Here is a 27,460-nt window from a genome sequence, read left to right on the forward strand (position 1 = left end):
TGGTTTGGAATGTCTCAGTGCACACGGCTGCCATTGTAAGGTAAGCTGACTGTATCTGTCTCATGGGTAGATTGGTGGTTTCCACATACCTGGCTTTTGGCATATAGCCTTTGTGTGGTTGTCTATTGTATTTTATAGATTCCAAGATGCATCCAGCTATCCTCTTAATGCTGTTTCCATACCATTTTGATGGAGTTTCCATCAATTTCTAACCTTTTTTTGTAAACCAGACACCCTCTTTTCTTCAGAGCAGAGGGTGCTTGGTTTGATGCTCGGGTCTCCCATTGACTTTCATTGTATTAAATTGTAGTCGAGCACCCGCAGTATTCGGCCGAGCACTGCTATGTCCCGAGCATAGCGATGCTCGAGCCGAACAGCAGTTCAGCCAAGCTTGTTCGCTAAACACTTATTATATGCGAGGGCCTGCAGGTGAGCTGACCCTCTAAACATTATATGTGAGAGCTTGCAGGTGAGCTTAACCTTTGAAATATTATATGCGAGGGCATTATATGTGACGAATAGGCATGTTGATATGATGGAAGAGGAGGAGGATGAGAAAAGCAAGATTCAACCATATACCCTTGTTTGTGGTGGAAGACATCCATGCCCACTCCTGGCTTGTGAAGAGCGGAAGCTGACTGGAAAGGCGACGACCATGTTGCAGCTGGTATTCTACTACTGCCCTCTGCTGCTCACAATGCCTGGCCGACATGTGGAATGTGGAGTTCTAGCGCATGCTCACGTCGCACAACAGCTGGTGATCTGGCAATTTCCAGCGCTGCTCCATCTTTGACAGACTGGTTGCAGCTGTCGATGACTTGAAGAAATCGGCACACACGCGGTGCACTTTCACCAGAAACTCAGGCAAATTGGGGTAGGTTTTGAGAAACAGCTGAACCACTAAGTTGAAGACGTGGGCTAGGCATGGGATGTGTGTGAGCTTGCCGAGCTCCAAAGCCGCCACCAAGTTACAGCCATTATCAGACACAACCATGCCTGGTTCTAGGTTAAGTGGCGAGAGCCACAGCTCGGTCTGCTCTCTTATACCCTACCACAGCGCTGCGGATGTGTGCTGTTTGTCCCCTAAGCAGATCAGCTTCAGCAGGACCTGTTGCCACTTCCCCACTGCAGTGCTACACTGCTTTCAGCTACCGACTGATGGCTGACTTGTGCTGCATGCGGATAATTCGGAGGTGGAAGTGGAGGAGAAGGCGGAGAAGTGGGGGTTGGAGCCACTAATGTAGGTGGTGGCGGAAACCCTGACAGAATTAGTGCCCGCAATACTTGGCGTCGGTAGCACCTGTGCCATCCAAGTGTACGACTCGCTCTCGCCCTCCACAACATTCACGCAGTGTGCTGTCAGGGAAATGCAGCGTCTCTGGCCGAATGCACTTGTCCATGTGTCCGTGGTTAAGTGGACCTTCCCAGTAACTGCGTTGGTCAGGGGACGTGTGATGTTCCGGGACACATGTTGGTGTAAGGCGGCAACGGCACACCTTCAAAAATAGTGGCGGCTGGAGATGGCCGCTGACATCAGGCTGCAGAAGGCCTCAGTGTCCACAAGCCTAAATGGCACCAACTAATTTGGTGCATTTAGTGCTATGGCCTGTGGGTGGGTGGCTGGGTATTTGCGATTGCGTTCAAATGCCTGGGTAAGGACATTTGGACACTGCACTGGGACATGGAAGTGGATGTGGTCACTGATGGTGATTGCGAAGGTCCAGGTGCAGGGTGGGAGGCATCCGGGCCTGCGCCTTCAACAGGGGATTGGCCAGCACGTAACACAGGGGAAAATGAGGCAGTGGTGTGACCCGCAGACACTGATTGTGGATCCAGGCGTTCGTCCCACTTATTACGGTGCTTGGATGCCATGGGGCGGATCATGCTGGTGGTGGTGAGGTTGCCACTGTTCACGCCCCTGCTCATTTTGTTACGGCACAGGTTGCAAATCACAATTCTTTTGTCGTCCGCACTTTCCTAAAAAAAGTCACATACTGCGGAACACCTACCCCTTGGCAAGGCAGATTTCCTCAAGGGGGTGCTCCGTGGAATAGTTGCGGGTCTGTTTGGTGTGGCCCGCCTTCTCCCTTTTGCCACCCCACAGCCTCTTACAGCCTGTTGCGGTGCAGCAGATCCCTCCCCCTCTGCACTGCTGTCCTTGCATGGCTTTCCACCTTCCCAGGTTGGGTCAGTAACATTATCGTCCACCACCTCCTCTTCCACTTCCTCACTCTGATCATCCTCCTTACTTGTTGACCTAACCACAACCTCATTGTGATTGACAACTTTGTCTCATCCTCTTCATCAACCTCTTGAGACAATTCATCATCATCCACCTCATTAAACAGTGATTGCCATTCCCCACCGTCATCTTCTTGTGACTGTGGATGCTCAAGAGTTTGAGAATCAGGGCACAAGATCTCATGTCCCTCTTCAAGCGGGCTTGTCGAGAGGACCAAATCAAGGAATGGCACTGAAAAGAGCTCCTCGGAATATCCGAGTGTGGGATCACTTGTTTGCCCAGACTCTCCATGGTGGGAGGAAGGAGAATCAGGGTGAGGATTGCGTTGGCCAGACTCTTGGCTACTGAGACTGGACTTGGTGGAAGACAGGGTGGTGCTTAACCGACTGGAAGCATTATCTGCTGCAATCCAACCTACCAACTGGTTGCACTGGTCTGACTTCAAGAGCGTTGTCCTGCGCCTCCCTGCAAACTGCGACATGAAGCTCGGTATCGTGGATGATTGATTTTCTTGTGCTCTGGCAGCAGGCACAGTTTCACCGCGCCCAGGGCCACGGCCTCTGTGTGCACCATCAGCAGCACGGCCACTTCCCCGTCCCTTACTGCTCACCTTGAGCATATTAAATGTTATATATGATTGAAAGTCTGTCACACGTACAGTAGAGCAGGATTTGGAAGTGTATGAGCAAACAAATTTAAAAATGTATTTGGGATGTGGAAACGTCGCGCAGGAGATATCCCGCAGGTAAAGTCAATGCTGCCACCAGCGGCAAATGCAAAATTACAGGGAATGTCACAGGTGTTTTGGATTGGGAAACATTACACAGGAGAGGTCCCACCGGTAATGTCACTGTCCACAGCGTCTACGTAAAAAAAAGTCCACTGGATGTCACAGATAAATGTTTTCAGCGCACACGTTACACAGGAGATGTGGCGCAGCTAACGTCGCTGTCTTCAGCGGTCTAACTATTGCACGCTATTTAGTGCAGGATGCCCTAAAACTAGATATTACTGCCACACACTACAGTCCTTAAAAGGACTTTTGGGATTCTAAATTTTTAGCAAATTAGCGCAGGTTGCGCCAAAAATATATATTGCTGCTGCCACACACACAATAGTCCTTAAAAGGAATTTTGGGTCTCTGACAATTTTTCCAATAACATTATTCCTATATCACTCCCTACACTATCTGTCCCTTCCTCAGCTATATAGCACCCGATGACGCGTTCCGGCCAGCCAATAACTGTAATGCCAGCAGCCAACATGGCTATGGCATTACAGTGAGGGCAGTACTTATCTGCACGCTTATTGGCTGCGTAGCGAAACGTGCTGGAAGTAGACTCGAGCATTGCGCTCAAGCACATGTGGTATTCGGCCGAATACCGCCATGTGCCGAGCATCGAGATGCTAGAGCCGAACTGGTGTTGGATCAACACTAATACTAACCTTCTATGTCGTTCAGTGTCAGACGCTTTGGAGAAGTCCAGATACAAGACATCCATTGATTCGCCGCTGTCAAGTCTAGAATTTACCTCCTCATAGAAACTGATTAAATTAGTCTGACATGACCGATCCCTCATGAAGCCGTGCTGATATGGCGGTATTTGCTTATCTTCATTGAGGTGCTCCAAGATATCATCTCTTAGAAAACCTTCAAACAGTTTACCCACAACAGATGTTACACTTACCGGCCTATAGTTTCCAGGCTCTGTTTTTGGACCCTTTTGGAATATTGGCACCACATTTGCTATGCGCCATCCTGTGGGACATTCCCTGTCAGTATAGAGTCTGCAAATATCAGAAATAAGGGTCTGGCTATGACATTACTTAATTCCCTTAGGATACGGGGGTGTATGCCATCTGGTTCCGGTGATTTGTCTATTTTAATCTTTTTAAGACGTCGCTGTTGTAATGGGGAATTTATTTTTGCATTCTGCATGTCATCTGACAGTTTATTTTCCTTAGTGAATACAGTGGAGAAAAAATATGTAACAGCTTTGCTTTCTCCTCGTCGCTCTCTGCGACTCCCCCCTCATCACTCTTTAAAGGGCCGAAACCTTCAGATTTATACTTTTTACCATTTATATAATTGTAGAACATTTTAGGGTTAGTTTTGCTCTCTTTGGCAATTAATCTCTCGGTCTCTAGTTTGGCCGCTTTTATTTGTTTTTTACATATTCTATTTTTTCCTTAGAGTTTTTCTTTTTGTCATTTATTGCTTTCTTTACAGTTCTATTTATCCACATTGGTTGTTCCTTAACATTCTATACCCATACGGGATGTACCTCTCACAATTAGACTTTAGGATGCTTTTAAAAATATCCCATTTTGTGGCTGTATTTTTATTTTTTAAGGACTTTGTCCCAGTTAGTTAGGCTGTTGGCTTCTCTTAGTTGGCTAAATGTAGATTTTTTGAAGTTTGATATTGTGTGACTGTCTACCTATGTGTATGAGTGTGTCTGCCTGTGTGTATGAGTGTGTCTGGCTGTGTGTCCACGAGTATCTCTGCCTTTGTGTATATCAGTATGTCTGCCTGTGTATGTATAAGCGTGTCTGCCTGTGTGCGTATGAGTGTATCTGTCTGTGAGTCAATGAGTGTATCTGTCTGTGTGCGTATGAGTGTATCTGTCTGTGAGTCAATGAGTGTGTCTACCTGTGTGTATTAGTGAGTATGCCTGTGAGTGTGACTGTCTGTGTATCTGAGTGTACCTTTGTATAGTAGTGTGTCTGCCTGTGTATATGAGTGTGTCTGCCTGTGTATATGAGTGTGTCTGGCTGTGTGTCCACGAGTATCTCTGCCTTTGTGTGTATCAGTATGTCTGCCTGTGTATGTATAAGCGTGTCTGCCTGTGTGCGTATGAGTGTATCTGTCTGTGAGTCAATGAGTGTGTCTACCTGTGTGTATTAGTGAGTATGCCTGTGAGTGTGACTGTCTGTGTATCTGAGTGTACCTTTGTATAGTAGTGTGTCTGCCTGTGTGCGTATGAATATGTATGCCTCTTTGGATATGAGTGTGCCTAACTGTGTTTGTGTATGACTGTATGTCTGTGCACGTGTGTCTGCATGATTGTATATTAGTGTGTCTGCATGTGCACATGTGAGTGTGTCTGCATGATTGTGTATTAGTGTGTCTGTAAGATTGTGTATTAGTGTGTCTGCATGTGCACATGTGAGTGTGTCTGCATGATTGTGTATTAGTGTGTCTGCATGTGCACATGTGAGTGTGTCTGCATGATTGTGTATTAGTGTGTCTGCATGTGCACATGTGAGTGTGTCTGCATGATTGTGTATTAGTGTGTCTGCATGTGCACAGGTGAGTGTCTGCATGATTGTGTATTAGCGTGTCTGCATGTGCACATGTGAGTGTGTCTGCATGATTGTGTATTAGTGTGTCTGCATGTGCACATGTGAGTGTGTCTGCATGATTGTGTATTAGTGTGTCTGCATGTGCACATGTGAGTGTGTCTGCATGATTGTGTATTAGTGTGTCTGCATGTGCACATGTGAGTGTCTGCATGATTGTGTATTATTGTGTCTGCATGTGCACATGTGAGTGTCTGCATGATTGTGTATTAGTGTGTCTGCATGTGCACATGTGAGTGTGTCTGCATGATTGTGTATTAGTGTGTCTGCATGTGCACATGTGAGTGTGTCTGCATGATTGTGTATTAGTGTGTCTGCATGTGCACATGTGAGTGTCTGCATGATTGTGTATTAGTGTGTCTGCATGTGCACATGTGAGTGTGTCTGCATGATTGTGTATTAGTGTGTCTGCATGTGCACATGTGAGTGTCTGCATGATTGTGTATTACTGTGTCTGCATGTGCACATGTGAGTGTCTGCATGATTGTGTATTAGTGTGTCTGCATGTGCACATGTGAGTGTGTCTGCATGATTGTCTATTAGTGTGTCTGCATGTGCACATGTGAGTGTGTCTGCATGATTGTGTATTAGTGTGTCTGCATGTGCACATGTGAGTGTCTGCATGATTGTGTATTAGTGTGTCTGCATGTGCACATGTGAGTGTGTCTGTAAGATTGTGTATTAGTGTGTCTGCATGTGCACATGTGAGTGTCTGCATGATTGTGTATTAGTGTGTCTGCATGTGCACATGTGAGTGTCTGCATGATTGTGTATTAGTGTGTCTGCATGTGCACATGTGAGTGTGTCTGCATGATTGTGTATTAGTGTGTCTGCATGTGCACATGTGAGTGTGTCTGCATGATTGTGTATTAGTGTGTCTGCATGTGCACATGTGAGTGTGTCTGCATGATTGTGTATTAGTGTGTCTGCATGTGCACATGTGAGTGTGTCTGCATGATTGTGTATTAGTGTGTCTGCATGTGCACATGTGAGTGTCTGCATGATTGTGTATTAGTGTGTCTGCATGTGCACATGTGAGTGTGTCTGAATGATTGTGTATTAGTGTGTCTGCATGTGCACATGTGAGTGTCTGCATGATTGTGTATTACTGTGTCTGCATGTGCACATGTGAGTGTCTGCATGATTGTCTATTAGTGTGTCTGCATGTGCACATGTGAGTGTGTCTGCATGATTGTGTATTAGTGTGTCTGCATGTGCACATGTGAGTGTCTGCATGATTGTGTATTAGTGTGTCTGCATGTGCACATGTGAGTGTGTCTGTAAGATTGTGTATTAGTGTGTCTGCATGTGCACATGTGAGTGTCTGCATGATTGTGTATTAGTGTGTCTGCATGTGCACATGTGAGTGTCTGCATGATTGTGTATTAGTGTGTCTGCATGTGCACATGTGAGTGTGTCTGGATGATTGTGTATTAGTGTGTCTTCATGTGCACATGTGAGTGTGTCTGCATGATTGTGTATTAGTGTGTCTGCATGTGCACATGTGAGTGTGTCTGTAAGATTGTGTATTAGTGTGTCTGCATGTGCACATGTGAGTGTGTCTGTAAGATTGTGTATTAGTGTGTCTGCATGTGCACATGTGAGTGTGTCTGTAAGATTGTGTATTAGTGTGTCTGCATGTGCACATGTGAGTGTGTCTGCAAGATTGTGTATTAGTGTGTCTGCATGATTGTGCATTAGTGTGTCTGCATGTGCACATGTGAGTGTCTGCATGATTGTGTATTAGTGTGTCTGCATGTGCACATGTGAGTGTCTGCATGATTGTGTATTAGTGTGTCTGCATGTGCACATGTGAGTGTCTGCATGATTGTGTATTAGTGTGTCTGCATGTGCACATGTGAGTGTCTGCATGATTGTGTATTAGTGTGTCTGCATGTGCACATGTGAGTGTCTGCATGATTGTGTATTAGTGTGTCTGCATGTGCACATGTGAGTGTGTCTGCATGATTGTGTATTAGTGTGTCTGCATGTGCACATGTGAGTGTCTGCATGATTGTGTATTAGTGTGTCTGCATGTGCACATGTGAGTGTGTCTGCATGATTGTGTATTAGTGTGTCTGCATGTGCACATGTGAGTGTCTGCATGATTGTGTATTAGTGTGTCTGCATGTGCACATGTGAGTGTCTGCATGATTGTGTATTAGTGTGTCTGCATGTGCACATGTGAGTGTCTGCATGATTGTGTATTAGTGTGTCTGCATGTGCACATGTGAGTGTGTCTGCAATAGTTAATGAGTGTGTCTGTCTGTGACGTGTTACCGCACTCTCCTGTGTCCTGTTGGAATCACGCTCACACACACACACACACACATATACACGCACACGTGTGGTCTCCATGTCAACAGCTCGTTCTCAGATCGCTCATCTCTATTGTTTGATTCGAGCAGAAAGAGATTTATGTGCAGTGTAATGACCGGGCAGAAAGTCAAGTCATTACACAATCCTCACTGTCTTCATCATCCTCCTCCTCACCCTGGACTCCTCCTGCTCCTCCTCCTGTTCTCACTTCCTCCATCAGAAACAGTCCCAGCAAAGAAAGGAGGAAAACAACACACAGAGGTAAGACACTCCGCACACTACAAACACAACCAAAGCAGTGTGCACTACTACACACCATACACTACTACACACACAGAGGTAAGATACACATCACACTGTGCACTACTACACACCATACACAGGGAGGTAAGACACACTACAAACACAACCAAAGCAGTGTGCACTACTACACACCGTACACAGGGAGGTAAGACACTCCGCACACTACAAACACAACCAAAGCAGTGTGCACTACTAAACACACAGAGGTAAGACACACTACAAACACAACCAAAGCAGTGTGCACTACTACACACACAGAGGTAAGACACACTACAAAACACAACCAAAGCAGTGTGCACTACTACACACCGTACACAGGGAGGTAAGACACTCCGCACACTACAAACACAACCAAAGCAGTGTGCACTACTACACACCGTACACAGAGAGGTAAGACACTCCGCACACTACAAACACAACCAAAGCAGTGTGCACTACTACACACCGTACACAGGGAGGTAAGACACTCCGCACACTACAAACACAACCAAAGCAGTGTGAACTACTACACACCGTACACAGGGAGGTAAGACACACTACAAAACACAACCAAAGCAGTGTGCACTACTACCTACCGTACACAGAGAGGTAAGACACACTACAAACACAACCAAAGCAGTGTGCACTACTACACACCGTACACAGGGAAGTAAGACACTCCGCACACTACAAACACAACAAAACCAGTGTGAACTACTACACACCGTACACTACTACACACACAGAGGTAAGACACTCCGCACACTACAAACACAACCAAAGCAGTGTGCACTACTACACACCGTACACAAAGAGGTAAGACACTCCGCACACTACAAACACAACCAAACCAGTGTGCACTACTACACACACAGAGGTAAGACACACTACATACACAACCAAAGCAGTGTGCACTACTACACACCGTACACAGGGAGGTAAGACACTCCGCACACTACAAACACAACCAAAGCAGTGTGCACTACTACACACACAGAGGTAAGACAAACACAACCAAAGCAGTGTGCACTACTACACACACAGAGGTAAGACACACTACAAACACAACCAAAGCAGTGTGCACTACTACACACCGTACACTACTACACACACAGAGGTAAGACACTCCGCACACTACAAACACAACCAAAGCAGTGTGCACTACTACACACTGTACACAGGGAGGTAAGACACACAGCACACTACAAACACAACCAAAGCAGTGTGCACTACTACACACACAGAGGTAAGACACACTACAAACACAACCAAAGCAGTGTGCACTACTACACACACAGAGGTAAGACACACTACAAACACAACCAAAGCAGTGTGCACTACTACACACCGTACACAGGGAGGTAAGACACTCCGCACACTACAAACACAACCAAAGCAGTGTGCAATACTACACACCGTACACAGGGAGATAAGACACTCCGCACACTACAAACACAACCAAACCAGTGTGCGCTACTACACACACAGAGGTAAGACACACTACAAACACAACCAAAGCAGTGTGCACTACTACACACCGTACACAGGGAGGTAAGACACTCCGCACACTTCAAACACAACCAAAGCAGTGTGCACTACTACACACCGTACACAGGGAGGTAAGACACTCCGCACACTTCAAACACAACCAAAGCAGTGTGCACTACTACACACCGTACACAGGGAGGTAAGACACTCCGCAAACTACAAACACAACCAAACCAGTGTGCGCTACTACACACACAGAGGTAAGACACACTACAAACACAACCAAAGCAGTGTGCACTACTACACACCGTACACAGGGAGGTAAGACACTCCGCACACTTCAAACACAACCAAAGCAGTGTGCACTACTACACACCGTACACAGGGAGGTAAGACACTCCGCACACTACAAACACAACCAAAGCAGTGTGCACTACTACACACCATACACAGGGAGATAAGACACTCCGCACACTACAAACACAACCAAAGCAGTGTGCACTACTACACACCGTACACAGGGAGGTAAGACACACCGCACACTACAAACACAACCAAAGCAGTGTGCACTACTACACACCGTACACAGGGAGGTAAGACACACAGCACACTACAAACACAACCAAAGCAGTGTGCACTACTACACACCGTACACAGGGAGGTAAGACACACAGCACACTACAAACACAACCAAAGCAGTGTGCACTACTACACACCGTACACAGGGAGGTAAGACACTCCGCACACTACAAACACAACCAAACCAGTGTGCGCTACTACACACACAGAGGTAAGACACACTACAAACACAACCAAAGCAGTGTGCACTACTACACACCGTACACAGGGGTGTAAGACACTCCGCACACTACAAACACAACCAAAGCAGTGTGCACTACTACACACAGTACACAGGGAGGTAAGACACTCCGCACACTACAAACACAACCAAAGCAGTGTGCACTACTACACACACAGAGGTAAGACACACTACAAACACAACCAAAGCAGTGTGCACTACTACACACCGTACACAGGGAGGTAAGACACTCCGCACACTACAAACACAACCAAAGCAGTGTGCACTACTACACACACAGAGGTAAGACACACTACAAACACAACCAAAGCAGTGTGCACTACTACACACACAGAGGTAAGACACACTACAAAACACAACCAAAGCAGTGTGCACTACTACACACCGTACACTACTACACACACAGAGGTAAGACACTCCGCACACTACAAACACAACCAAAGCAGTGTGCACTACTACACACCGTACACAGGGAGGTAAGACACTCCGCACACTACAAACACAACCAAAGCAGTGTGCACTACTACACACCGTACACAGGGAGGTAAGACACACAGCACACTACAAACACAACCAAAGCAGTGTGCACTACTACACACCGTACACAGGGAGGTAAGACACACAGCACACTACAAACACAACCAAACCAGTGTGCGCTACTACACACACAGAGGTAAGACACACTACAAACACAACCAAAGCAGTGTGCACTACTACACACCGTACACAGGGGTGTAAGACACTCCGCACACTACAAACACAACCAAAGCAGTGTGCACTACTACACACAGTACACAGGGAGGTAAGACACTCCGCACACTACAAACACAACCAAAGCAGTGTGCACTACTACACACACAGAGGTAAGACACACTACAAACACAACCAAAGCAGTGTGCACTACTACACACCGTACACAGGGAGGTAAGACACTCCGCACACTACAAACACAACCAAAGCAGTGTGCACTACTACACACACAGAGGTAAGACACACTACAAACACAACCAAAGCAGTGTGCACTACTACACACCGTACACAGAGAGGTAAGACACACTACAAAACACAACCAAAGCAGTGTGCACTACTACACACCGTACACTACTACACACACAGAGGTAAGACACTCCGCACACTACAAACACAACCAAAGCAGTGTGCACTACTACACACCGTACACAGGGAGGTAAGACTCTCCACACACTACAAACACAACCAAAGCAGTGTGCACTACTACACACCGTACACAGGGAGGTAAGACACACAGCACACTACAAACACAACCAAAGCAGTGTGCACTACTACACACCGTACACAGGGAGGTAAGACACACAGCACACTACAAACACAACCAAAGCAGTGTGCACTACTACACACCGTACACAGGGAGGTAAGACACTCCGCACACTACAAACACAACCAAAGCAGTGTGCACTATTACACACCGTACACAGAGAGGTAAGACACACTACAAACACAACCAAAGCAGTGTGCACTACTACACACCGTACACAGGGAGGTAAGACACTCCGCACACTACAAACACAACCAAAGCAGTGTGCACTACTACACACCGTACACAGGGAGGTAAGACACACTACAAACACAACCAAAGCAGTGTGCACTACTACACACACAGAGGTAAGACACACTACAAACACAACCAAAGCAGTGTGCACTACTACACACCGTTCACAGGGAGGTAAGACACTCCGCACACTACAAACACAACCAAAGCAGTGTGCACTACTACACACCGTACACAGGGAGGTAAGACACTCAACAAGGGCACACTAAAAAAGAGGTAAGGACACACTACAACACAACAAGCAGTGTGCACTACTACACACCGTACACAGGGAGGTAAGACACTCCGCACACTACAAACACAACCAAAGCAGTGTGCACTACTACACACCGTACACAGGGAGGTAAGACACTTAGCACACTACAAACACAACCAAAGCAGTGTGCACTAATACACACCGTACACAGGGAGGTAAGACACACAGCACACTACAAACACAACCAAAGCAGTGTGCACTACTACACACCGTACACAGGGAGGTAAGACACTCCGCACACTTCAAACACAACCAAAGCAGTGTGCACTACTACACACCGTTCACAGGGAGGTAAGACACTCCGCACACTACAAACACAACCAAAGCAGTGTGCACTACTACACACCATACACAGGGAGGTAAGACACACAGCACACTACAAACACAACCAAAGCAGTGTGCACTACTACACACCGTACACAGGGAGGTAAGACACTCCGCACACTACAAACACAACCAAAGCAGTGTGCACTACTACACACCATACACAGGGAGGTAAGACACACAGCACACTACAAACACAACCAAAGCAGTGTGCACTACTACACACCGTACACAGGGAGGTAAGACACTCCGCACACTACAAACACAACCAAAGCAGTGTGCACTACTACACACACAGAGGTAAGACAAACACAACCAAAGCAGTGTGCACTACTACACACACAGAGGTAAGACACACTACAAACACAAAAAAAGCAGTGTGCACTACTACACACCGTACACTACTACACACACAGAGGTAAGACACTCCGCACACTACAAACACAACCAAAGCAGTGTGCACTACTACACACCGTACACAGGGAGGTAAGACACTCCGCACACTACAAACACAACCAAAGCAGTGTGCACTACTACACACCATACACAGGGAGATAAGACACTCCGCACACTACAAACACAACCAAAGCAGTGTGCACTACTACACACCGTACACAGGGAGGTAAGACACACAGCACACTACAAACACAACCAAAGCAGTGTGCACTACTACACACACAGAGGTAAGACACACTACAAACACAACCAAAGCAGTGTGCACTACTACACACCGTACACAGGGAGGTAAGACACTCCGCACACTACAAACACAACCAAACCAGTGTGCGCTACTACACACACAGAGGTAAGACACACTACAAACACAACCAAAGCAGTGTGCACTACTACACACCGTACACAGGGAGGTAAGACACTCCGCACTCTTCAAACACAACCAAAGCAGTGTGCACTACTACACACCGTACACAGGGAGGTAAGACACTCCGCACACTTCAAACACAACCAAAGCAGTGTGCACTACTACACACCGTACACAGGGAGGTAAGACACTCCGCAAACTACAAACACAACCAAACCAGTGTGCGCTACTACACACACAGAGGTAAGACACACTACAAACACAACCAAAGCAGTGTGCACTACTACACACCGTACACAGGGAGGTAAGACACTCCGCACACTTTAAACACAACCAAAGCAGTGTGCACTACTACACACCGTACACAGGGAGGTAAGACACTCCGCACACTTCAAACACAACCAAAGCAGTGTGCACTACTACACACCGTACACAGAGAGGTAAGACACTCCGCACACTACAAACACAACCAAAGCAGTGTGCACTACTACACACCGTACACAGGGAGGTAAGACACACAGCACACTACAAACACAACCAAAGCAGTGTGCACTACTACACACACAGAGGTAAGACACACTACAAACACAACCAAAGCAGTGTGCACTACTACACACCGTACACAGGGAGGTAAGACACTCCGCACACTACAAACACAACCAAACCAGTGTGCGCTACTACACACACAGAGGTAAGACACACTACAAACACAATCAAAGCAGTGTGCACTACTACACACCGTACACAGGGAGGTAAGACACTCCGCACTCTTCAAACACAACCAAAGCAGTGTGCACTACTACACACCGTACACAGGGAGGTAAGACACTCCGCACACTTCAAACACAACCAAAGCAGTGTGCACTACTACACACCGTACACAGGGAGGTAAGACACTCCGCAAACTACAAACACAACCAAACCAGTGTGCGCTACTACACACACAGAGGTAAGACACACTACAAACACAACCAAAGCAGTGTGCACTACTACACACCGTACACAGGGAGGTAAGACACTCCGCACACTTCAAACACAACCAAAGCAGTGTGCACTACTACACACCGTACACAGGGAGGTAAGACACTCCGCACACTACAAACACAACCAAAGCAGTGTGCACTACTACACACCATACACAGGGAGATAAGACACTCCGCACACTACAAACACAACCAAAGCAGTGTGCACTACTACACACCGTACACAGGGAGGTAAGACACACAGCACACTACAAACACAACCAAAGCAGTGTGCACTACTACACACCGTACACAGGGAGGTAAGACACACAGCACACTACAAACACAACCAAACCAGTGTGCGCTACTACACACACAGAGGTAAGACACACTACAAACACAACCAAAGCAGTGTGCACTACTACACACCGTACACAGGGAGGTAAGACACTCCGCACACTACAAACACAACCAAAGCAGTGTGCACTACTACACACCGTACACAGGGAGGTAAGACACTCCGCACACTACAAACACAACCAAAGCAGTGTGCACTACTACACACACAGAGGTAAGACACACTACAAACACAACCAAAGCAGTGTGCACTACTACACACCGTACACAGGGAGGTAAGACACTCCGCACACTACAAACACAACCAAAGCAGTGTGCACTACTACACACACAGAGGTAAGACACACTACAAACACAACCAAAGCAGTGTGCACTACTACACACACAGAGGTAAGACACACTACAAAACACAACCAAAGCAGTGTGCACTACTACACACACAGAGGTAAGACACACTACAAACACAACCAAAGCAGTGTGCACTACTGCACACACAGAGGTAAGACACACTACAAACACAACCAAAGCAGTGTGCACTACTACACACCGTACACAGGGAGGTAAGACACTCCGCACACTACAAACACAACCAAAGCAGTGTGCACTACTACACACCGTACACAGGGAGGTAAGACACTCCGCACACTACAAACACAACCAAAGCAGTGTGCACTTCTACACACCGTACACAGAGAGGTAAGACACTCCGCACACTACAAACACAACCAAAGCAGTGTGCACTACTACACACACAGAGGTAAGACACACTACAAACACAACCAAAGCAGTGTGCACTACTACACACCGTACACAGGGAGGTAAGACACTCCGCACACTACAAACACAACCAAACCAGTGTGCACTACTACACACCGTACACAGAGAGGTAAGACACACTACAAACACAACCAAAGCAGTGTGCACTACTACACACACAGAGGTAAGATACACTACAAACACAACCAAAGCAGTGTGCACTACTACACACCGTACACAGGGAGGTAAGACACTCCGCACACTACAAACACAACCAAACCAGTGTGCGCTACTACACACCGTACACACAGAGGTAAGACACACTACAAACACAACCAAAGCAGTGTGCACTACTACACGCCGTACACACAGAGGTAAGACACTCCGCACACTACAAACACAACCAAAGCAGTGTGCACTACTACACACCGTACACAGAGAGGTAAGACACACAGCACACTACAAACACAACCAAAGCAGTGTGCACTACTACACACCGTACACAGAGAGGTAAGACACACAGCACACTACAAACACAACCAAAGCAGTGTGCACTACTACACACACAGAGGTAAGACACACTACAAACACAACCAAAGCAGTGTGCACTACTACACACCGTACACAGGGAGGTAAGACACTCCGCACACTACAAACACAACCAAAGCAGTGTGCACTATTACACACCGTACACAGGGAGGTAAGACACTCCGCACACTACAAACACAACCAAAGCAGTGTGCACTATTACACACCGTACACAGGGAGGTAAGACACTCCGCACACTACAAACACAACCAAAGCAGTGTGCACTATTACACACCGTACACAGGGAGGTAAGACACTCCGCACACTACAAACACAACCAAAGCAGTGTGCACTACTACACACCGTACACAGGGAGGTAAGACACTCCGCACACTACAAACACAACCAAAGCAGTGTGCACTATTACACACTGTACACAGGGAGGTAAGACACACAGCACACTACAAACACAAACAAACCAGTGTGCACTACTACACACCGTACACAGGGAGGTAAGACACACTACAAATACAACCAAAGCAGTGTGCACTACTACACACCGTACACAGGGAGGTAAGACACTCCGCACACTACAAACACAACCAAAGCAGTGTGCACTACTACACACCGTACACAGGGAGGTAAGACACACAGCACACTACAAACACAACCAAAGCAGTGTGCACTGCTACACACACAGAGGTAAGACACACTACAAACACAACCAAAGCAGTGTGCACTACTACACACCGTACACAGGGAGGTAAGACACTCCGCACACTACAAACACAACCAAAGCAGTGTGCACTACTACACACCGTACACAGAGAGGTAAGACACTCCGCACACTACAAACACAACCAAAGCAGTGTGCACTACTACACACACAGAGGTAAGACACACTACAAACACAACCAAAGCAGTGTGCACTACTACACACCATACACTACTACACACTGTACACTGCTATACACACAGACGTAAGACACACAACACACTGTGCACTACTAGACACCATACACTACTATACACAGGGAGGTAAAACACACACAGAGGTAATACACACTACAAACACAACCAAAGCAGTGTGCACTACTACACACCGTACACAGGGAGGTAAGACACACTACAAACACAACCAAACCAGTGTGCACTACTACACACACAGAGGTAAGACACTCTGCACACTACAAACACAACCAAAGCAGTGTGCACTACTACACACACAGAGGTAAGACACACTACAAACACAACCAAAGCAGTGTGCACTACTACACACCATACACAGGGAGGTAAGACACTCCGCACACTACAAACACAACCAAAGCAGTGTGCACTACTACACACCATACACAGGGAGGTAAGACACACAGCACACTACAAACACAACCAAACCAGTGTGCACTACTACACACCGTACACTACTACACACTGTACACTGCTATACACACAGAGGTAAGACACACAACACACTGTGCACTACTACACACCATCCACTACTATACACAGGGAGGTAAAACACACAACACACTGTGCACTACTACACACCATACACTACTACACACCATACACTACTACACACCATACACTACTATACACTGGGAGGTAAAACACACTGTGCACTACTACACACCATACACTACTATACACAGGGAGGTAAAACACACTGTGCACTACTACACACCATACACTACTATACACACAGAGGTAAGACACACAACACACTGTGCACTACTACACACCATACACTACTACACACACAGAGTTAACATACACAACACCCTGTGCACTACTACACACCATACACTACTACACACTATACACTACTACACACACAGAGGTAAGATACACAACACACTGTGCACTACTACACACCATACACTACTACACACCATACACTACTATACACACAGAGGTAAGATACACAACACACTGTGCACTACTACACACCATACACTACTACACACCATACACAACACACTGTGCACTACTACACACCATACACTACTATACACACAGAGGTAAGACACACAACACTGGGCCACTACGTTGACTTTTCATGCAATTGCTACTCTCACCACTCTGTGATCGACCACTATATTGACTTCTCATGCTGTTGCTGCAGTGGCCGGGTTTGGGGTGGCCCCAACGCTACATTGGGTTCCCCTGACACTGTCGAGGTGTCACCACATGTTGCACCCCAATGGGAAATAAGTCCAGAGAGCCCGGGTCTGCAGTAACCAGGGGGCTTCTTTACTGAAGGAATTCAGATGCAAAACAAAACAGGCGAGGCATAGGGCTGGCTTCTCCAGTCTCCTCTCTAGGATGAGGCATAGGGCTGGCTTCTCCAGTCTCCTCCCTGAGACGAGGCATAGGGCTGGCTTCTCCAGTCTTCTCCCTGAGATGAGGCATAGGGCTGGCTCCTCCAGTCTCCTCTCTAGGATGAGGCATAGGGCTGGCTTCTCCAGTCTCCTCCCTGAGACGAGGCATAGGGCTGGCTTCTCCAGTCTTCTCCCTGAGACGAGGCATAGGGCTGGCTCCTCCAGTCTCCTCCCTGAGACGAGGCATAGGGCTGGCTCCTCCAGTCTCCTCCCTGAGACGAGGCATAGGGCTGGCTTCTCCAGTCTCCTCCCTGAGACGAGGCATAGGGCTGGCTTCTCCAGTCTCCTCCCTGAGACGAGGCATAGGGCTGGCTTCTCCAGTCTCCTCCCTGAGACGAGGCATAGGGCTGGCTCCTCCAGTCTCCTCCCTGAGACGAGGCATAGGGCTGGCTCCTCCAGTCTCCTCCCTGAGACGAGGCATAGGGCTGGCTCCTCCAGTCTCCTACCTGGTAGAAGAAGTGTTTGATGCTCAGGAACGGCCTGAGCTAGCTGTCCCTCTCTCTCAGAAGGCTGGCACCCTGGTCAAGGGCCCACAGTTTGTAGCTCAGTAGTCCATGTGGCTTGATCACAGGGTTAAGGACCCATGGTTTGTGGCTCAACGTCCCCATCTCAGCCTCTTCTGGTCCCTCAGTAGTCTGGCAGAGTCTTCCCCCCTCTAGCACTGGTCTCTAACTGCAGCACACTAGGGGCTCTGACTGCTCTCCTTATATACAGTTTTAGCTAGAATAGAACCTTCTAGCAGGAGGGTGCAGTGGAGCTGCTCAGCACAAACAGATACAATGTTTCAGCTCCCGTCTGGTATAGACTTACATTACAGCTTCAGTGATACTCAATGGTAATGACACAGCAGGTTTTCCAAACAAAAACAAGTTTCCAGACATAACAACTGAGCTAAAACCAGACATTCACAAGGTCAGGCTGTCTGGTTCTGGTGGTCAACAAGTCTGGCTTTTTCCCTCTAAAACATGGTCTTCTTTAAACCCTATCTCAGCTGTGGAAAACTACCAGCTTCTCATTTAAAGTCCTAACAGTCTCTCAGTATTCATAACCCTGTCCACAGAGCCATGTAAATACAAGTATAATGAACAGGAGTTAACAGTTGTCACCCATCCCACTCTGTGACTGGTCCACTATGTTGACTCCTCATGCCGTTGCCACCTCACCTTTCTATTCCGGTGCCACTATGTTGACTTCTCATGTTGTTGCCACCCTCCCCACTCTGTGATGGGGCCACTGTGTTGACTCATCATGCGGTTGCCACCCTCACCACTCTGTCGGGGGCTCTACTTGTTTCAGCGTGTAACAGAACAGGTTCTGTAGACATCTATGTGGAATCAGCTGACGGTGTAAAAGTAGTGCGCTCTTTCACTCTATAGTAGTGCAGTGATTCTAAGAGCGTCGCCTGTCATCTGCATGTCATACGGACGCACAGGATTATTTCACTACCACAGCAGACTCCCTATGTGTGTTACTGCAAGGCACAGTGCTCTACGCCGCTATACAGGCACAGTGCTCTACACCGCTATACAGGCACAGTGCTCTACACCGCTATACAGGCACAGTGCTCTACACCGCTATACAGGCACAGTGCTCTACACCGCTATACAGGCACAGTGTTCTACACCGATATACAGGCACAGTGCTCTACACCACTATACAGCCACAGTGTTCTACACCGCTATACAGGCACAGTGTTCTACACCGCTATACAGGCACAGTGTTCTACACCGCTATACAGGCACAGTGTTCTACACCGCTATACAGGCACAGTGTTCTACACCGCTATACAGGCACAGTGTTCTACACCGCTATACAGGCACAGTGCTCTACACCGCTATACAGGCACAGTGCTCTACACCACTATACAGCCACAGTGTTCTACACCGCTATACAGGCACAGTGTTCTACACCGCTATACAGGCACAGTGTTCTACACCGCTATACAGGCACAGTGTTCTACACCGCTATACAGGCACAGTGTTCTACACCGCTATACAGGCACAGTGCTCTACACCGCTATACAGGCACAGTGCTCTACGCCGCTATACAGGCACAGTGCTCTACACCACTATACAGGCACAGTGTTCTACACCGCTATACAGGCACAGTGTTCTACACCTCTATACAGGCACAGTGCTCTACACCACTATACAGGCACAGTGCTCTACACCACTATACAGGCACAGTGTTCTACACCGCTATACAGGCACAGTGTTCTACACCGCTATACAGGCACAGTGTTCTACACCGCTATACAGGCACAGTGTTCTACACCGCTATACAGGCACAGTGTTCTACACCGCTATACAGGCACAGTGTTCTACACCGCTATACAGGCACAGTGCTCTACACCGCTATACAGGCACAGTGTTCTACACCGCTATACAGGCACAGTGCTATACACCACTATACAGGCACAGTGCTCTACACCGCTATACAGGCACAGTGTTCTACACCACTATACAGGCACAGTGCTCTACACCGCTATACAGGCACAGTGTTCTACACCGATATATAGGCACAGTGTTCTACACCGCTATACAGGCACAGTGTTCTACACCACTATACAGGCACAGTGCTCTACACCACTATACAGGCACAGGAAATAGCTGATTTTAACATGATTTCTCACGAATAAATTCAGATGGAATTTCTCTAATTTCTAGGGATAATGTTAATAAGAAGGTGCGTCGTGTCTTCTCTCCTGTCCCCGCGGATTCTCCACTTCTCAGGATCTGTAATTCACATTTTTCCTCAGGTCCAACACAGGAAGAATGGCCAATGATGAAAATGTCGCCCGTCTGAGACGCAGCTTTCGGGAGGGGAAGACGAGACCCTTACAGTTCAGGATGTCACAGCTGGAAGCCCTGAGCAGATTCCTGGAAGAAAATAAGGAGCCGATAATGGAGAGTCTGAAAAAGGACCTGAGCAAGGTGAGAGCTGTGCACAGGTCACATCCAAAGCAGCACGCAAACCTCAGGAACCTGCTGCTGGGATGGTGTAAAGGAGTGGGGTGGGTGAAGTGCTAGAGGTGCTCCGTCACAGGTCACATCCAAAGCATTAACCAATCTCCATACAGTGTAGAAACATTGTCATACAATGTAGATATATCACCATCATACAGTGTAGATATATCACCATCATACAGTGTAGATACGTCATCATCATACAGTGTAGATACATCATCATCATACAGTGTAGATATATCACCATCATACAGTGTAGATATATCACCATCATACAGTGTAGATATATCACCATCATACAGTGTAGATACATCATCATCATACAGTGTAGATACATCATCATACAGTGTAGATACATCATCATACAGTGTAGATATATCACCATCATACAGTGTAGATATATCACCATCATACAGTGTAGATATACCATCAACATACGGTGTAGATATACCATCATCATACGGTGTAGATATACCATCGCCATACAGTGTAGATATACCATCGCCATACAGTGTAGATATACCATCGCCATACAGTGTAGATATACCATCGCCATACAGTGTAGATACACCATCGCCATACAGTGTAGATATACCATCGCCATACAGTGTAGATATACCATCGCCATACAGTGTAGATATACCATCGCCATACAGTGTAGATACATCATCGCCATACAGTGTAGATACATCATCATTATACAGTGTAGATATACCATCGCCATACAGTGTAGATACACCATCGCCATACAGTGTAGATATACCATCGCCATACAGTGTAGATATACCATCGCCATACAGTGTAGATATACCATCGCCATACAGTGTAGATACACCATCGCCATACAGTGTAGATATACCATCGCCATACAGTGTAGATATACCATCGCCATACAGTGTAGATATACCATCGCCATACAGTGTAGATATATCATCGCCATACAGTGTAGATACATCATCATTATACAGTGTAGATATACCATCGCCATACAGTGTAGATACACCATCGCCATACAGTGTAGATACACCATCGCCATACAGTGTAGATATACCATCGCCATACAGTGTAGATATACCATCGCCATACAGTGTAGATATACCATCGCCATACAGTGTAGATACACCATCGCCATACAGTGTAGATATACCATCGCCATACAGTGTAGATATATTATCATACAGTGTAGGAATATTACCGTCATCCAGTGCGTCCCCGAGTGCTTCCCACCAGGAAGGGAGAATCGGGTGGATTCGGTGACCGCTGTTCCTCATTTTGCAGCCGCCATTTGAAGTGGAGATATCGGAGCTGAGTCTGGTGAGAAGTGAGATTAACCTGGCGCTCAACAACCTGGGCTACTGGATGAAGGATGAGCCTGTGTCCAAGAATATGGTGAGTCCACAGCTTCATACCAAGCAGGAGCCATGTCCACCACACTAAGAGGAACGTTTGCAGGCCATCCCTCACGTGTCCACACTGTGGGAAGCTACTCAGATGAGGGGAGGACAGAGACATGGAGGTACAGAGTTAGTGCATGTGTCGGCTTATGACCTCGATTGCAATGAGGGAGACCTTAACTGCATGGACTTGGGAGGAATGTCCTCAACCATAAATGTAAACCATAAGATGACCTCAACTGCGTAAAACAGGGTGATGTCTTTATCCATAAGAGCAAACCGAACAGATGTCCTCAGCCACACAGACTGGGGGGATTACCTAAACTGCATAGGATGGGGGGGTGTCTTCAACCAAAACGGCAAGCATGGAGATGCCATGAATGAAATCCTAACACTGCAGGTGTAGATACAGAACTTTATAGTACGCTGGAGTTCTTCAGTCCTGGACTTCACACTTCTCCACTGTGTTCTAGGATCTGGATGGTCATTTTAACATATTAAAATTTTAGTATTTTTGACTGAAGCAATGTCGCCTTTCAGTGAGTGGCACTCATCATCCAGCGTGGTTGGCCTGGTCAGGCTTGTGAGGTCCACCTGGGCAAGGTGGACAATGTCATCCATGTGTTAACCATTAGCTGCAGGCAAAAACCTTGGAGCTGTAGACATTAAGGGTCTGTATGAATTGGGGGTCTCCTGGGGTCTCTGTGTAGGTGATCCTTGTTTCCGCTTTTCTAAAAGACAACATCAATTGGCAGAAAGGTCAAGGGTCTGTGTTTTTCAGTGTCCTAAGTCTCTCTGACAAATACTTTAGCACCAGAAGCTGACCACGCTGGCATGGGTGAACAATGTGCCAAGCTTCCAAAGCTTAAAGTTGGTATCGAGTTACAGACGGGTTAACAGGATGTTGGCACTCACTTGATCTGTACTTGAGACCTAGGCTCATGCTTCATGTGATCAGAACCTTGATCTGAAGCTGCAGAGATATTCCAGCCAATCCTCTCCTACAATGCTCCCCCCCCCCCCTCCAGTGTCCTGGAGCTTGTGAGCGAGGGGGGGGGGGGGGGCATTGTCGCTCTCTATGCAGCGTGCATAATAAAAAATAGCACAACCTACTCCAATGGATGCCATACACTAAAGATGAAGCCATCAATGGCATGGACCAACATGCGATGGGCACCAGAGCCACGTGTAAGGCAGATCAGGCCACATTTATCATGCATGAGTGATTGGTTAGGATCGGACTCCTGGGATCTCAGGAATCACAAGAAGGTGGGTGATGACACCCCACTGTGTACACTAATGATGAGAAGAGCATTGGGTGGGGTTTGACTTCAAGGACCCCACAAATCACTAGAAGGTGGGTGATGACACCCCACTGTACACACTGAAGATGAGAGGGGCACTGGGTGGGGTCTGACTGCTGGGACCCCACGAATCACTAGAAGGTGGGTGATGACACCCCAATGTACACACTGAAGATGAGAGGGGCACTGGGTGGGGTCTGACTGCTGGAAGCCCACGAATCACTAGAAGGTGGGTGATGACACCCCAATGTACACACTGAAGATGAGAGGAGCACTGGGTGGGGTCTGACTGCTGGGACCCCACGAATCACTAGAAGGTGGGTGATGACACCCCAATGTACACAATGAAGATGAGAGTAGCACTGGGTGGGGTCTGACTGCTGGAAGCCCACAAATCACTAGAAGGTGGGTGATGACACCCCAATGTACACAATGAAGATGAGAGTAGCACTGGGTGGGTTCTGACTGCTGGGACCCCACGAATCACTAGAAGGTGGGTGATGACACCCCACTGTACACACTGAAGATGAGAGGAGCATTGGGTGGGGTCTGACTGCTGGGACCCCACGAATCACTAGAAGGTGGGTGATGACACCCCACTGTACACACTGAAGATGAGAGGAGCATTGGGTGGGGTCTGACTGCTGGGACCCCACGAATCACTAGAAGGTGGGTGATGACACCCCACTGTACACACTGAAGATGAGAGGGGCACTGGGTGGGGTCTGACTGCTGGGACCCCACGAATCACTAGAAGGTGGGTGAAGACACCGCAATGTACACACTGAAGATTAGAGGGGCACTGGGTGGGGTCTGACTGCTGGAAGCCCAGGAATCACTAGAAGGTGGGTGATGACACCCCACTGTACACAATGAAGATGAGAGGAGCACTGGGTGGGGTCTGAGTGCTGGGACCCCCAAATCACTAGAAGATGGGTGATGACACCCCACTGTGCACACTGAAGATGAGGGGCATAGGGTACCATCCATTATAGTGTACAGTTATAAGGGGACCCCTAAATTACACAGGATATCCCAAAGTGTCTCAGGAAAATTACAGGGTGGAGGGGGTGCTGGTAGATCACTGGTGGAAGTGGGCACTATGGGACCAGTAGCTGTATACTGGCCCCCGGGAGATGAGCAGGGACGCATATACCGCAATGTAGTGCCTGTCCTGGGAGTCCTAGTAAGGTTAGTCCTCCACATACCTGTAACATGTTTTGACCAATCACCTTGCTATAGTCTGCAATATGAAATTATTGCTGATGGTCTCCTTCTTCATCCAGGTCACAGTCATGGACACTGCTTTTATCCGGAAAGAGCCATTTGGAGTGGTTCTCATCATTGCACCCTGGAATTACCCTGTGCATCTCTCTCTCATCCCTCTTGTTGGGGCGATTGCTGCAGGTTAGTACCTACCTCTTTGGCTCTGACCATGACCTCAACATCTCTGTATTCCCATATATAGTGACAGAAGCCAGAACCTCCTGCATCAACATCGAGCCTAGTTTTATACAAAAACGTAGACAGAACCGGGACAATGTCACAGATAGTGGTGGGCTCCAGTAGTCCAGGTGGGAAATGATTGGGATCTGGATCAGAGATGTAGCAGTATCAGGAGAAAACACTTGCTGTGGTGAAGCACCAGATCTGTCGAAGCGCAATTTTACCCCTCCATTTTCTCTCTGTACATCAGCTGCTCTCTCCTTCCCTCGCCCTTAGACTCTTTCATCCCCTCACCCTCAGAGTGGCGATTAGGATGATCCTTCCTGGATCAATTTGCTGCCTCGCTGCCCCACTTATTGTCTTCAGAACTACCCCCACAGACTGTAACATCCCCACAGACAGCCCTATCTCCCCGGCTGCCTCGCTGCCCCACTTATTGTCTTCAGAACTACCCCCACAGACTGTAACATCCCCACAGACAGCCCTATCTCCCCGTCTGCCTCGCAGCTTCTATCTCTACCCTTCTCTCTTGGACTTTCACAAGTTTCAAACTCTCAGATGCATAAAGACGATAACACACTTGACCTGGTCTTCTTCCTGCTCTGCTTCTGACTTTACTACCTCTCCTCTTCTACTCTGACCACAACCTTCTCTCCTTCACCGTCACAAGTCCTCATCCATCTTGGCACGCTCCTACTTATCACACACTCACAAATCTATGTGTCATTGACACTATGAAACTTACAGACTCTACAGTCATCACTGTCTTTCATATCTTGTCCTGAACTGGCTTCCAAACACTATAATACCACCCTCAGAAGAGCCCTGGATGAAGTAGTGCCCCTAACCTCCAAACAGAGATGAAAGAAACAGGGCTTAGACCTCAAACTCACTTCTTCCTGCGATGCTCAAGAAGTGTCGAATGCCTATGGAGAAAAACTTGCACACCATAAGATTTGGTTTCCAGTACCATCTCTATGCCAATGACGCCTAACTGGACACTTCAACCTATGACATCATCTGTGTTGTACTGCAGGACACCACTGACTGTCCAGTGTCTCAAACATAATGTCCTCTCTCTATCTGAAACTGAATCTTTCAAAAATTGAAGTACAGATGTTTTCGTCTGCTAAACTACCTAAACCTGATATTTCCATCTCAGTGCTTGGCACTACCATCATACATAGGAGGGCGCCTGCAGTCGGTGTTATGTTTTACACTGATATTTCCTTTACTCCCCTTATATTCAAACTCTTGCTCATTGTTGCCCTGATCCATTCCAGTTTGGTTTACTGTAACTCATTACTAATTGGTCTGCCCCTCACCAGACTCTCCCCTCTCCGATCTATCCGGAATGCAGCAGGCAATCAATAAATACAGGACCAACCAGGGCAAGGTTGATTATACACGTATTTACAAATGCCTATGCAGGCAGTAGAAACCTATCTCTCTAACTGCTACTCAATGCCTCCGCAATGTGCCAGTGCTCTCCACAGTGCTGCACCCCCTACATCTCCTCCTCATCTCTGTCTACCATCCTACCTGTACTCTCCACAGTGCTGCACCCCCTACATCTCCTCCTCATCTCTGTCTACCATCCTACCTGTACTCTCCACAGTGCTGAACCCCCTACATCTCCTCCTCATCTCTGTCTACCATCCTACCTGTACTCTCCACAGTGCTGCACCCCCCTACATCTCCTCCTCATCTGTCTACCACCCTACCTGTACTCTCCACAGTGCTGCACCTCCTACATCTCCTCCTCATCTGTCTACCATCCTACCTGTGCTCTCCACAGTGCTGCACCTCCTACATCTCCTCCTCATCTCTGTCTACCATCCTACCTGTACTCTCCACAGTGCTG

At 47.5% G+C, this 27,460-nt stretch overlaps 1 protein-coding gene across 1 annotated transcript in view; it reads left to right on the top strand.

The window, feature by feature from the left end:
• Positions 1–8,093: 8,093 nt before the first annotated feature.
• The window catches only part of LOC122932802 (aldehyde dehydrogenase family 3 member B1-like), a 32,865-nt gene continuing 13,498 nt past the window's right edge, over positions 8,094–27,460 (top strand). The window contains exons 1-4 of the mRNA XM_044287422.1: positions 8,094–8,185; positions 21,245–21,419; positions 22,731–22,841; positions 25,437–25,557. Coding sequence (XP_044143357.1) covers positions 21,261–21,419; positions 22,731–22,841; positions 25,437–25,557 — 391 coding nt within the window. The 5' untranslated portion in view covers positions 8,094–8,185; positions 21,245–21,260. The remainder of the gene's footprint in view (positions 8,186–21,244; positions 21,420–22,730; positions 22,842–25,436; positions 25,558–27,460) is intronic.

This window comes from Bufo gargarizans, chromosome 3 (assembly GCF_014858855.1).
Source record: "Bufo gargarizans isolate SCDJY-AF-19 chromosome 3, ASM1485885v1, whole genome shotgun sequence".
Classification (NCBI taxonomy): Eukaryota; Metazoa; Chordata; class Amphibia; order Anura; family Bufonidae; genus Bufo; species Bufo gargarizans.